This window comes from Seriola dumerili, unplaced genomic scaffold (assembly GCF_002260705.1).
Source record: "Seriola dumerili isolate Sdu_G_001 unplaced genomic scaffold, Sdu_1.0 BDQW01000161.1, whole genome shotgun sequence".
In the NCBI taxonomy this organism is placed as follows: Eukaryota; Metazoa; Chordata; class Actinopteri; order Carangiformes; family Carangidae; genus Seriola; species Seriola dumerili.
In genome coordinates, this window is record NW_019174416.1 from 2911910 (window position 1) to 2927066 (window position 15157).

Consider the following 15157-nt stretch of genomic DNA (forward strand, 5'->3'; position numbering starts at 1 on the left):
GTTTGTCACACCAGTGTGTTCTAACAAACCTCGATACAATATGAGAAGGTCAGAGCACTGGTGGTAACGAGAAGGGCTTCAGTTAGACTACGCTATTTGACCTTATTCCAGTAGTGCTACTTCAGTTCACTTGTACTCTGTAATCTGTCAATAATGTCTTAATTTGATCTAGTTTCCGGTCTTGTGTTACCTGCACTGTGATGCAGTCGGCAGTAGAAATCTATGGATTTGGTGCTCAGCATACAAATATTTATGTATTGTTAGAGTTTACATTCCCTGTACTTGTTTTGTTGGCCTTATTAATATAATCTATGAATACATGTATTTATTGAAGGTCTTTCTTTACTAGCTCAAACAATGAAGTTAAAAAACTTGCATCAACTAAATGTAATTTCAAAGTCGAGCGCAGTGGCTTCACTTTTGCTGCTTGAAGCTCTTTTGAACGAGGCTAATGACATAGCACACCAAATAACACACACCATTAACAGATTTCAATCAACTGTTTAATGTTGTAGATAAAGAATCTCGATGTGTAAATCAAATCAAAATGGGAATAATGCAAAATTTCATTTCTCTCAAAGGATTTTCATTTTTTTTACATTTGCATATACTAGTGTTTCAGTAACAATCCCATTTTAGAGAAGATCAAAATGATTTGAAGTAAAAAACAAAAAAGCATAAAACAATCTACTGAGATATTTTAGAAAAACAGATTTTGGTCATTTTAATGCTTCAGACTCCAATGCAAGGCTACTGTGTGTTAGTGTGCTCAGCCTCTTGAGCCCTTGGGAGAGCTGGAAAGCACAACTTCAAACCTCATGGGGCTACAGAATCCACTGCCTTCTCCTCTGGTCAGTGAATTATTTATCTCATCGTTGACATACCAAATATGTCAGGCAGCCAAGATTTACTTATCAATCACTCATTACAAGGGTCAGGAGGCAACCATCGGCAGGCACTTGAACCACTGAAGAGCAATGTTTTGTACATCTTAAAGTCAGATCACTTAGCCGCTGTACAGCTGAATATGATTCTTCATTATCTGTTACCCCAAAACACATCTTCATCCAACCACCATAACATACTGGCTGTGAACAAACTGCATCTCACTCTCTTTTCCCCCACAATTTTCTGTACCTGATGGGTTGCAATACATGCAGACTTGGACCTATGATTGTTATGGCAGCAACGATGTTTTCAAGATTGCAGTTTTTAATGTGTAACAGTAATAAAGATGGAAGGTGAGAAGGCAGCATTTACTAAGATGCACTGTCGAGCATTTTAAGAGACAACAGATAGATGTACGATGCAATCTTAATAACAGTCTGCATCAACACTTGAGGTGCTGACTGAAGTATTTTCATCTTGGTGTTTTTAGAGAACTGAAGCTATCACTGGTCTGAACAGAGTGGAAACAAAAATGTGCAAGGGACAAACAAAACAGAATGAGTGAAATAACATCTGTACAGACAGTACACTTGGCTTGAGGTGTAAGTACAAACACTGTTTGTACATAGTACAGAAGCTCCGTTCTGGTAGCTGTCCTCAACACTGCACAGTCACATTGTCTCCTTCAAAGAGGTTAACTGATGAGAAAAGGCAAAGGTCTTTCAGGCACTCGTGCTGTAATAAAGAACCCACAACCCCTGTATGAGGCTCTTTCTACCCACTGATTATCTCATTTGGATGCAAACTGATTATAATATTAAGTAAAATCTATAGATATATATACCTATAAAAAAGGCCACAAATGATGGTCTGTTGAAGGAGAAACTCCTAAAATTGATCAATAGCTTTCACTCCAAACACTCATTCATTACTTTAACTGTATCGCTGACAGGCCACATCTGGAGTGTGCACACTTATATACAAAGAGAAGGTGTCAGTGTGCTTTGTAATAGGTCTTAAGTCATATCAGATTTGGTCTGTGTGATACAACTATTCACATTGTCACTGCCTCCTCTATAGGAACTTCATAACTTATTTGTAAGGGCTCCAGATTTCTATTTACAGGTCAAAGGAAGAGCAAGGACAAAAAAAGAGGTAACTTGACATTCTTAAATGTACATTAGAAAGTTAAAATGGCTGATCATGTTATCCAAACTCATCATTCAGTAAAGTTACTGAGAGTGCATCTCAAAAAAATATGCAGCTACTGATATACGTTTTTGCTATTCTGATGATTTCACTTGATTGAGGTTATAAAGCAAATCCCCCTGACATTCTCACAATGGCACACACTTCCTCTTCTCACTGACTCATACCTAACCAACAAGGCACACTATCAGTGTGTATGTCTGACCACCACCCCAGACCAGGCAGATCATTGGTTCAAACAACACACACACACACACACACATTCATTTAGATCTGTATCACTACACGGTATTACTTTCAAAAGTAAGGAGATTGCAGGGTGTTGGTATTATGATAGTTGACATTATTCAAGTACTCTTTGTTTGCAGCTCATAACAATCCTTCACCAATGGACGGAGAGAGAGAGAGAGAGAGAGAGAGACTGACACCACTCCTCCTGATAATCTTTGACCTCCAGGTCCATCACTTTCCGAAGTTGCCGAAATCAGCAAAGGCATCGTGTTTGGGCTGTTGGACCATTGCAGGGTTCATCCCCATTCCCATGCCCATGCCCATAGCACCAGGCATCCCCATGGTCATACCTCCCTGTGGCATCCCCATGTTCATGCCCATCCCCATCATGCCCTGGTTGGGGGCCATCCCCATCCCCATTCCCATTCCAGCACCAGGATGCATCATAGGATTTATGGGTGGTCTGACTGCTGTAGGTCCAAGGCTCATGGCGGAAACTCCTTGGGAAAGTATGTTGGTCTGGTTACCTGGAAATGACAGAACAAACTCAATGAATTAAAGAGCCAAATTTAAAGTATGCTTTGAAAAAGATGACAAAGCCTGGTTACATTGTCACTATTCATGTCAGATCTTCTATTTCTCTCACCTTGTTGGAGGGTGTTGAGGCTGGGCTGGCTAGGCTTGGGGGGCTGCATGCCTGGACCCAGGAAGTCCAGGCTGATGTTAACAGAGTGGTCTGACCAGGTGGATGGGAGGGACGCTTTGGCTCCGGCACCCTGAGAGGCCACTCCCTGTTGCGCTGGCTGGAGGGGCTGGAGGGGCTGCATAGACTGCGAATGTAGCGGACTTCCCATGTTCTGGAGGGGCTGGTAAAAACAAAGATGCACACAAGCTCAAATACAGTGTTAGGCAGACAACTAATCCAGGCTTAAATCACAGAAATATACAGTGATAAGATGCATAAATGCTCCAACACTGAAATACATGATCAGATATAGTTTGTCATAATTTAAGGCCTTAAGCCTGACCCACTTAACCCTGATACTATCTACTACTGTCTCTTTCCAAACTCATTAAAACATACCATACAAAGCAATGAGAGTAAGACGAAGTGGTGTGTCTTCTCAGTGAAACAAAGAATGAGCTTTTTTTTTTTTTTTTTTTAAAGGAAGGTCAACAACCTTTAAACATGGAAATAATGTCGACATATGCAGGCTATTGTTGGGTTTTAATGTTTCTAAAACTCAAACCTGATTCTTCTCATTCTGTGTGTCAGTAACAGGAGGAGTGGGTGGTTAGTGGGCGGTCTCTGGGGGAGATGAGCATCTGGTGGGGCTGCATGTTAACCCTCTACCATCATGGTTGTCCTCCATCTTTCAATCACACGAGCTATGTCTCTATCACACGAATTCTGAGGTGCCGTACTGATAGGTTAGTTATATGATTTATCACATCTGTTTGACATTTATCTTTTTGCCACCTTATGCATAGGCATCAAATGGGAAGTTTGCCTTTACATGCCAGAATATCATTAATAGCATTGATATTTAATGGCCAATGGGATATGAATAAGCCCATGGTTAGATGAAAACAAACACATTTGATTGGTTGAGTCTCAAACTGGACTGCTTTAAGCTGACATTAAAAATACTATGGGAACCGCTTGTAGTGACCATGTCTGTCCAGGTCAAATGATCACTATAGCCAGAAGATTATTGCAACGTAATGTTTTTTCCTTTTTCTTTATTTATCATGCAGATTACCATCTAACTGACATTTGTATATTTATTACATTTGCTATTTACTGATTTAAAGATAAACTAATATCAACTGCAGTGTGGCCATCTCCTCCTCCAAGCCAAGTGTGAATGGTCAGGGTGAAAGCATTACATTCCACTCACTTAACACATCCGCAGCTGAGAGCAGGGACGCTAATTACGCACTGTAAGAGTCCAAAAACACGAGCAGAGCAGGAATAGGAGGGCAAAATAACTCACTGAGCCAGGGTGGTAAAGATATGACATGGTGTGTGAGTTACATTACCAGTTGTTACACACTGTGGCAGTCAAAAACCTTGTACAAATAAGTTAGAGCCTAAGCATATGACAGCTTGCAGTAGTACGCTATAACAATGAACTTTTCCCCATATGTTATGTATGAAAAGATGCAAAAGGAACACCAAGTGGACTACCGATTACGGTAAGAATTCTTTTTAAACAGCATTTGAATAGGAATGATCCTGTCCAAGCTTTTTGATCCATATAAGCAGATGATTACTGTAACCGTGATCACTATAAGCAGTTCCACTAAAGTGATGGCAATAGAATTCATATCTAGATCTTAAATGGTTTTATTGGTCATTACTAATAATATTCTAAGCTAGATAGAATATAGGGCAATATTAATGTTTTTAAAGCCCCTAACCATAATGCTTTTTACTAATAAATAATTAATCATTCCATCTGGTATCTAACTGCCATATTTTCCATTGTTGGAGACTGTAATTATTAGTCTGCTACTGAGTAATACTGATTGGCTTGTCATGGCTCTTTGTGTCAGTACTGCCATGGTTGACAACGTCAATTAAGTGTATTCAAAACAAAGCCAGTGCAATGTAAGAAGTGTTTCTCTCACTCACACACTCTCACTCTCACACACACACACACACACACACACACACACACACCTGTCCTGTAGCCACTACAGAGGGAGACAGTGCAAGTGATCTAATTCAGCTCCAATATTTGTGTAAATTCCTAAAAATGTTGTAGTATCTATGATGACAATATTTTTGTTGAATTACGAAGTACTTTTATCAAAATGATATGCTGTATTTTTTAAAATACTGCCATACATATACAGAAACACGTGATTTTTTTTTTTAATGTAATTTTAATATTATTAATATAGAATTGCTAACCCTCAAATGTATCTGTCTAGCTCATTAAACATTAAGTCCCCAAGTGCATCGCTATTTTCCTGCAGATATTTTGCTTCCACCTGGATCATTTATGCCTCCTTTATGTGTCTTGTAATGATATGTATATCAATGAATTATTAAAAAAGGATGCGTGTGTGTACGAGTGCAATCATGCATACCTGTGACCTAGACTGGGGCAGGACTGTGCTGCTCAAGGTCTGTGTGCTGCTCATGCTAAAGTTGAGACTCTGGGATGAGGTGAGGGACTGAGTTGGCCCCATCAAGTCAAACAGGTCTGCTGACACAGGAACTGAGCCTGGAGCCGAGACTGGGGCGGGTGCTGGGGGGGCGGCAGCGGCAGGGCCTGCTGACATGGTTCCAAAAAGGTCATTTCTACTGGTGTCGCCGGTCTGAGCAGATACTGGCATCTGACCTCCAGGGAAGGCATTCCACTCTCCAAAGTCTCCATTACTGTTGGAGGCTGGTGCTGCTGCCACAAGATAAAAGACAGTTGGGTAAATGTTTAAATTTACCATCCAAACAGTGAGGTTTGTATCGTGTGCTTTGTAAATAATTGCAAGATTCAGCAAATAAAAGTCACACAAGCAAATTTGAACCTGTCACAGCAATTAAGAATAAAAAACTGAGTCTTCAGTGAGGTCAGTTGAGCTTTATCCAGGGCATTCTCAGTGACCACTGGTGCCACATTTTAAATTTTCATTGAACTGGCCCTGCTTGTTGTCTCTCTCCCTTTCTCAGCTTCCTCCACCCCCACCAACTTCTTCCTCTGTCCCTGTCTCCTTGTCATCCATAACAGGAGTTGATGTGTGTCTGTTCTTGTTATGCAGAGCAGGTAGCAGGCTCCATATGGCCAGGGCTCTCTCCCAGCATCCCTGTGAATATTCTAGCAGTATGGCTGCAACAGCACAGCACACACATACACACTCTCACAAAAAAAAAAAAAAAAAAAAAGTCTTAAAAACCAACCGGATGCTGAGGAGAGGCCGACTGAGGCAGCAGGCGAGGAGAAGTCAGCAAATCCACTGATCAGGTCTGCGTTGAGAAACAGACATAAATACGTCAATTTTACACAAGCGAGCTCCAGGTGTCATTCTACCATAGTTAACATTCCTTCAGCGTCAGATGTGTAGGAGGGAAAGGAGGGGTGGTGGCAGTGGATAGGTGGAGGAGACCAAACATCTGTTCAGTGCTTCTACCCTCCCCATTCACCAGGGACTGCTCCAAAAACATCTGGTGCACTTAGTTCCTATACATCAACTCCCTCCCCCGGTTGTCCCCAAAATCTGAAGCTAGCATCAGCAGCTGGGCACCATAACTGCAAACAGAGTCTTGTCCTGTAGACATTATGGAGTTTTCTGGATTTACTGGTATCTAGCTTGTTTGCTAAGAAAATACAGCACGTCAATAAAACATTTTTCCTTTTGGGCAGAGACTAGCTGTTTCCCTAAGGTTCCAGTATTTGAGTATTTGTGCTAAGCTATGCTGAACACATTTCTCTGCTGAAGCCACAGAAATGCAACTGAAATCAATCTTCTTAGCTAACTCCTGTTAGACAACAAACAAGCGCATTTCACAAAACGTCAAGGTATTCAATGACATCATACCTGTGGCAGCGGGTTGGCTCGGTGTTGTGTCCACCATTAGTAGATCAGCTAAGCCGGTACTGGAGGGTTGAGGGGCTGCTGCTGGTTGGGGCTGGAATACAGAACATTTAAAAAAAAAAGATCAGGACACAATACAAACCTAACTACATGCGTAAAGTCTTATCTTATATGCTTGTGTTTGCTCTTGCTACCTGTTTGGTAGTGGTGTTTGGGCTTCTGTCTCCTGTGTAGTGGGCTGCAGCCCCCAAGTCTACTTTCCTGGATGGGACCCCTCCTCTCTTGCGTGTTGCTGTTGTCTCTGTTGCTTGGACTATTTGTACACTCTTGGTGGTAACAGTCTCCTCTTCATCTTTAAACTCTTTTCCAGACTGGCCATTGTGAGACGAGCGGCCCCGGTCCTCCTCATTGTCACTGTGGAGAAAATAACAGGTCAGGCTTTATCTATCAAGGAACCAAAAGCACCATTATTCAAATCCTGTTCAGGATGATGCCTTGTTGTTATCTATTGTATGCATCCAAATTGTTATCTATTGTATTCACCCAAGTATGACCATTTAATTCACATTCACAGTATAATTTTGACTTGTGGATTTAAAAGGCATTTTGTGTTTTTCTAATGTGATCATAATTGAAAATAAAGGCTCATTTGCTATTCACAAGTGGTCCTGTATTGAAAAACTCAATCAGATTGGAAGTGATACCTAGTGTAATTTTTTCTAATTTTTGACTTTTAGTGGTGGGGGCTTCTCTTTTGTTTATATTTGGAACATGGTTTGTGCCTTTAAATTTAATATAGCAATAAATTACTATTACTAATATTACTATTACTATTACTATGCTGACTCGTCTGTCTCCTACCTAAATCGATCTGGTGAGTCGTCTCTCTCCTTCTTCCTAAATCTGCTGATGGTATCGTCAATGGTGCTTCCGATTTTGTCGCTGATCTCTCCCAACTTCTCGCTGAAGGGGAACTGCCCTTTATTTGCGTCCCACTCATCGTCCCACTTTCCCCGGCTGTCACTGGAGTCATACCTGTCCCCCGCTGGAAGGAAGGAATTTAAGTAGGGGGATAAGAGAGAGAGAATAGATAGAAGCAAGACAAAGAGGATGTGAATTTAATTAAAAAAGGTTTTTGTTAATTATCATTCTGTTTATATTACTCGGTCAAATGAGGACTTACAGTAACTTCGGTATCCCATACTGTCAGAGGACACCCCGATGTATTTGTCTTTGATCTTCTTTGCCTTTTTCCGTTCCTCCCTAAGCCTGTCATCGTCCTGGACAAACTCCACCATCTCCTTCACCTTGTGACGCACATTCACACCCTGGTCCTTCCCATTCTCATCTTGGGACAGATGTGGAGACACAGAAACTCAGAAATGAATATAAAATATGATTTAGCAACTTTTTGTATTAACTTTACAATGTGCTGAAATGACGCACACAGATGATAAATATCTCTGTATGAGGAAAGCTGAATGTTCCTCCTTGTAAACAGCAACTTCTATACACACATGGTTGGGAAGAGTGAAAGCAGCTTTAAGGCAGCTTGCATGTGTGTGTGTGGTTTAAGGGTTTGTGGAATAAGTAGAGCTTAGGGCCTTCATCCATTCATTACAGCCCACACTGAAGCTATTGTTTTTAACCTTGTGTAGAAAACCTCACTTAATCAATTTGAAAAAAAAAAAAAACTCAACAAAAACAATTCAATGATGAATCATGAGTGTTTTATTTGGCAAGTCTGTGTGTGTGTACCACACCTCCAACATGTGAAGAAAGAGATGGTGTAAAGGAGAGAAAAGATACAGAGGCTAAAACAATACCTTACCTACAAAGTGGTAGCTTTCTAATGATCTCAGGTCATACAGATGTTCTCTGGCACTGGTAACAACTCTCTCTGATCCATTCCTGATTAGATGAGCCAGCAGTAGTAGAGACTGAGAAGAAGACACAAGATATAAGTTGTGGCAAATATTTCTTAAGCTTTAATTTTATAAAAAATAAAACTTGGATATTGTTGAACACAATCAAATGTACTCAAGCTGTGATTTCTCCACCCATTGGCTTATGGGCATGATGTTATTTGTCAGAAGTGTTTAGCCTCAATTCAGAACACGTTAAATAATGTGAGGCATCTTAACAGTTTCTATTCAAGGGCAACTGTCTTTGTTTTGTGAATGATCAAAAAGACATAATTTCAATTAAAACACCCCTCTTCACCTAGTTTTTTATTAGAGTTTTTTGTTGATACTTGATACCTGCCTGTAAGTAACAAGCAGAAAATTTGAAATGAAAGTGAATAGGTTATTTAACTCATTTTAAATAGGTTTCAGTATGAGTTTTGTTTAAACCAAATCCACCTTGGATCAAGATAGGTCTGGTCCCAAATTCAAGCATAATCAAAACTGGACTTAGTGCTTAGGCCTCCGTGCCTCATGTCATAATTAAGCATGTTTGTTTTTGCTATGCTTTAACTGTACAAAAGAGTGGCAGACCTTATAGACTCTCCTCCAGTTCTTCTTGTTGTCTCTCAACATACGGCCCCACAGCATGTTCATCACCTCTGGAAACTGCTCATACATGAAGGTGGCTCTGATTACACAAGAATACAAGAAAGAGAAAGGGGAGACATTGTCTTTTTACTGACATGTTTTAATTAGTTAGTCATTTTGCAGCCTTTGACAAGACTCCCTGGAACTACAGAGCCTGGTGAACTAAACTAAGGAAGTATTTCAGGAACTACAGGTTCCTTTAGCGTATAGGTGTTTGTGAATCCACTGCAACCCAAGAACTGCGTGGAATAGGCAAAGTGATATCCATTCATATGTCAGTTTGTATGGAACAAGACAGCAACACTGTAAATTTGGAGGAGGTTTAGGTCATTGTCTTGTTCTTTGTAATTTACTGCTGTGCAACTGTAATTGAACTAAATTAATTTAGGAAAAGAGATGTGCAGCAAAGAGAGTCTGAAAAAAACAACTGAAGGTCAGGACAATTTTCAAATTAGCAAAGATCTTCTCATGGTTTTGTCAGCCTCCTTGTCTGCTTTTAGTATATAACCACAAGGAAACTATTACCAAGGTAAGTTTCTCTGTCTCTAGTTGGCTACATAATTATTGTTAAATGTCAACAACAACAGACAGTTCTCATCTCAGTCCGAATACTAATACACAAACCAGTGCTTTCAGCATTTTGTATGAATGTTGTCCACATGTTGTAACAGCTGTGAGGCTTGTTTTCAGTACTGCAAACTGTAATACAGTTGTGTTCTGGCAGGAAGAAAAATACCACCATGGAAACAGGGACGTTTGTGGGCAGGGCCCAAGAACCAAAACTTCAAATAGGTTACTATAGTAAAAAAGTAGGTGAATTTCCTGACCTCCAGAAAATGTTCCTGGAAAAGTTCCTTGAATGGAAAGGGACTTTAAAATAACATCTCTGCGGTTTTATGTTATTTACAAATAACCTTGGTGCTTTTCAGACGGACATGTTCTATAAAACTGTGTGTTGTCCTTACCTTGAGATTTCACTCATCAGCTGTCCTGATGGTCCCCAGGGGTCATCATTGGTGGCCTCTCTGACTTTCGACTCCACTTCAGAGTAGTTCATCACCACGTTGGTTCTATACAGTAGAATAAAAAAAAAAACCCCAACAAACATCAATTTACAAACCATCCTAAGTTAAGTATTCTATGTGGCATTTGCCAGTTCAGTTCAAAATATCTGGCCTCTGCTGAGACCAACAACATGGACGATAATAGATAAAAGGTTCTCTCATTATAGCCACACCCATTCACTTGTCCATTTAGAGGCTAAAAGGACAACAGGGAGTGCTTCTGTGTGCTCTGAGTGTCAAAACCAAAAACAAGGGACTAAACAAGCCAATGCAAATCTGTGTCCAATATCAACACATAAATGAGGCATAAAAATGGCTCAGTGAAACAGTGGTGTGCTTGCTGTGGGTGAGCTCTTGCCTGTTAACATTCTGAGAGACTGACTACAAAAGAAAAAGGAACATCAAATGAGAAGAAACCGACACTATAAATGGTAGCTGTTAAATAATCTCAGGTTGACAGAGTTTGTTTTTCTAAAGCACTAAACTTCTATACTTCATAAGGGTTAATGTAAAAAAAACAAAAAAAACAGCAAACAGCCATGTACTGCACACCATCTACTCAACAAGGCAAATTTGGCAGCCTGTGAAAATTCAGAGTCATGATGATTAAACAACGAACAGAGGCGAACCAATTTTTATCTATTCAATCAGATTACAAAAACTTGTGGCAGTTTCTGTTAGTAGGTTTTCAGTATGTCCTCACACATGCTGTCACAACGAACTTATTGCAAGACAGAAAACTAACCTCCTTCTAATATCCAGTCTGCACAATAAAAGGTATTAAGAAGAAGAAAGGAATTTCCAAGCAGAGAATATTCTAGAAACATACAGGATATAGACCAATTTCTGAAGCATTATGGTCTGTTTACATCAACTATTTAATGTCACTTGCAAGGACTTTGTAGAGGAGATTCTGAATTTCAATTGGTCTTCATGACTGTGCATAGAAATGTAATGAATATCTTATATGACATATATTCAGCAATGACTGGATAAAATGGTCATCTAGCCATTTTTTTTTACTATGGCTGGTGCATGGATACCAGTGTATCCACTTCACTTTCAATGATTTGCCCTAAGAGTGCTGTCACTTGCCATTTTTCTGTGGCACGTTAAGTAGGTCCTGTCACAGATTTAGCCAAAATATGGCAAGGCAATACACGTGAAACCTGCAGCTCCTCATCCCTCCCTCACTACTGCCACATCAGCAATACAATGTACAGGGCCTGGAAGAGCAACATTGATTTGATGGTAGGGTTAACAGAGGTACACCCTCTCTGTGGTTCTGGAAAAGGGCTCTATTACTACTGCAAGCTGCATGGTATGGCTACCACTCTGACAGCATACTCTCTTTTGTAAAATGTGGTCTATGCCATCAAAAGTATTTGAAAATGACCATGCCAATTGCTTTTTTTTTTTTTTTTTTTTTTTACAACAGATTCAAACCAGCTTGTGAATTGGACCATGGGTTACAGTAACTGTGTGCACTGAGAGATTCCAGAGAGACATTAAGCTAGCATATATCCTCTGGCAATGTTAGGGACACTGCACGATGTTTGCATGAATGACAGTCAAACACAGAGGATATGATGTAGTGATGCAGCATCTCAACTCTTCACAGTGGTAGCTCCCGTCCCAGTTATCTGCCAGATAAAACGGAAGCTGTTGTACTCTCTCACCGTGACACACTACCACACAGATTTCTGTTAGATACAGCACTTCAACAGTCTGTCAAAACATTCCCCTTGCATTTCAGCTCATGAACCGAATTGTATTTTATTCTACATACAATACATGTTGCTTTCATTCATTGCAGTACCTATTTAAAACAAGATAAAACATTTGCTTGTATGTCCTACCTTAGCAAAAACCTCAGCTTAATCATACAACAGGAAGTGTTGCATTATACCCCACAGTCTGTGCAAAAGACTCACTGTTTGGTGACATTTTGTGAAAATTATTTTGATTTGTCTATACAAAAAAGTGACCATTTCAGAATGTCTAAAAATAGAAGCTCTTTTATCACAGACAATTTCAAAGACACAGCGAGGGAAATGAACATGGACACTCCCTTTCCTTTAATCTTTGAAACTCACACCTTACTCTATTTCTCTCTATAGGTCTGTCCCCCTCTCTGTCTCTCATGTCCCTGGAGTGTTACCTCCAGGGACATGAGACAAGTGCGTTCAGCAGGAATGTATTCTTGGATAGACTTAAGAAAAGGCCATTGTGTTGGTCTGCAAAATTAGCCATTAAACATTAGAAGGGAGGAAATATTGTGCAATAACCTGCCACAGCTCTACAGTACAGGACGTGTTCACGTTTAGTCAGCAGCTAAATGTTAACCTGAGTGCAAAGCAGAACAAAAGACGCACAATACACAAGGTGTTGCCCATGTTCAGGTACTGAATTACTCGCCATGCAGACTTGGAGTGACACTGCCATCAGACTATACAAACACTCATCATAAGTCCAAAAACTACCAAGTGTACATATGTGTTGTTTTTTTGTTTTTTTTCCAATCACTTTCTTTACATTTTGCCTGACAATTATCATTTATTCAAAACCTGGTGGAAAGGTAAACAGTTCCTGACATGTCAAGTTTAACTTCAAATTCTTGCACCAACACGTTGCATAACACTGCTGGATCACTGGTCACTGATTAATAAGCCTCTGCTGTTTATCTCGTTGTTGTTTGGTGTTATATATCACAATTCAGTAACAGCTTACCATTTGTAGTGATATATAGTGATACAACATCACTAAAAAGACTGTTGGTTAAAAATTATGCATATATTGTAGACTGAATTAACGACTCTTTTGCTGCCACAGTCGTTAAAGGAAGTCGTTATAAAAGCAGTCTTTATGTCCTAGTGTTTTATTTTGGGATAACATTTAGGGTCTAAGATTATGTTGTCTGACTAGTTCCACTTTGCAAGCAGCCAGGGTGTAAGACAAACATAACAATTTGACAGTTAAGACGACAAACAGTAATCCAGCCATGTGGTATGAAGTTTACCAACTGACATAACTTATAGTATAACTACTGTAACGGTGAGTGAAACTTAGCTACAAGTGTCACAATAGTCGTGCTGCAGAGTAACACATTTCTACACTCTTAAAAATATTTCCAGGCAGTGGTAGACAGCCGACGGTAAAACAATGTATGCATTAAGCTATAACGTTTAAACACTCCCTCCTGATTGTTCAGTCCAGGAGCTGTCAAACTAGCTTAGCTGGCTAGCCTAGTCGGCTAAAGCTACCTAGCCAGCGGGCTAGATAATTAGCTTGTTAGCTACATGAGTTAGCTTGCACTGTCGGAGAAAACGCATAAACAACGCGTTAAGTGATCTCATAACATTGTATACGCTATTTCAAGCTAGCCGAACGACCAAACAAAGAAACTGTGACAAAAACGGGTACTCATACTTAAAGATAAATAGTATTTGTCAAAGTCAGCTCACTAACTCGCTAGAAGCATTCGGGCTAGCTAACTTGTTAGAGTGACGTGACGTCAAACTTTTGGGTACGTGTCTCTTCAAACAGGTAAACTACAGGCACAAATAACACGAAACAAACGAAATATAGTTGGGAGATACTCACGCTTTGTCAACCAGCTCCCTAACCTTCCACATGTTCAGCATCTTGGCTCTGTGAAAAGGGGCTTTCTGCCTCGGCAAAACCCTCTACTCCAGACGTACACCGAAACCAAACCTTGAACTCCGTAAAGTAAACTCTTCTTCACCTCTCTCTCAAGGCAGGAGGCGCAAACGCACCAGCGGGCAGACAGGAAAGGTTACTACGGGAAATGCCCCTGTAACGTCACCCAAACTGCGTAAAGCAGCACTGGAATTGTAGTTTCTAAGTGGTGTTCAGGCGCCACCATTGCAACTGAAAGTACATTAACATTTTTACATGTATAAAGAACTGCTGTTAACCCGGTACACCGATTATGGTGCATGGAAAAACCCCTTGCCAGAGGAACAGTGAGATTAAACTGTTCGTTTTTCTGAAGACCCCCCGGAATCCCATCAAGGACCCCTGGGGATCCGTTGAAATAGACAAAATGTAAATTTTAATGATTAAAGAATCTTAAATAATCCCAATAATTAATAATGTTAATTAACAATAATAATTGCAACCTGCAATAATTTGTCTTTAGGCCAAGATGCAGTGAAAAAGTGGTTTCCTTTAGCTCTTGATCAGTCAGAATAAGCATTATGGTTTATAAGCACAGCGATGATGCATGAGGAGACCATGTACCCAGCAGAGTATATTGATAAATTGGCCAGGCCTATATTGTCTAATCGCAGGTATATTGGGATAGGTATAAACGTGGGCTAATAAGTAAGGCATTGCTGTACAGAAATTTAAAAAGACATGTTAGGGATAGTTTTGAAATGGTAATGACATTACATAGTTTATTCACCACATCACTGAAAAGTTTATAGGTTGAATACTGCCTTCCTTGATTCAAGTACTCAAAATACTCAAATGCTTACATACTCAAATCAATTGTTTAAATTTTGTGTACAATATGTTTTTTTAATGTAATGTTATGTTTTTGTATCTGCCTTAAAAATCTAGCATTGGTTGGGCCATTTAATCAAGTACAGCCATTTCTATAACAGTTTATTCTCAATTGTTCACTTGAATCTATTTTCAAGT

General features: G+C 39.8%; 1 protein-coding gene across 2 annotated transcripts; it reads right to left on the reverse strand.

Moving 5' to 3' along the window:
• Positions 1-489: 489 nt before the first annotated feature.
• On the reverse strand, positions 490-14245 carry LOC111226542 (clathrin interactor 1-like). 2 transcript variants are annotated; one of them, XM_022751739.1, is made up of 12 exons: positions 14093-14245; positions 10391-10495; positions 9369-9465; positions 8702-8810; positions 8054-8218; positions 7732-7915; positions 7065-7284; positions 6874-6964; positions 6236-6301; positions 5428-5735; positions 2975-3194; positions 490-2855 (listed from the first exon to the last, which is right to left on the reverse strand). In XM_022751739.1, the coding sequence occupies exons 1-12, from the start codon at positions 14131-14133 to the stop codon at positions 2560-2562; spliced, it is 1902 nt and encodes a 633-aa protein (XP_022607460.1). In that variant the 5' UTR covers positions 14134-14245; the 3' UTR covers positions 490-2559. The 2 variants fall into 2 exon arrangements, with proteins under 2 accessions (XP_022607460.1, XP_022607459.1); XM_022751738.1 differs by having other exon boundaries at positions 5428-5738.
• Between the last annotated feature and the right edge of the window lie 912 nt (positions 14246-15157).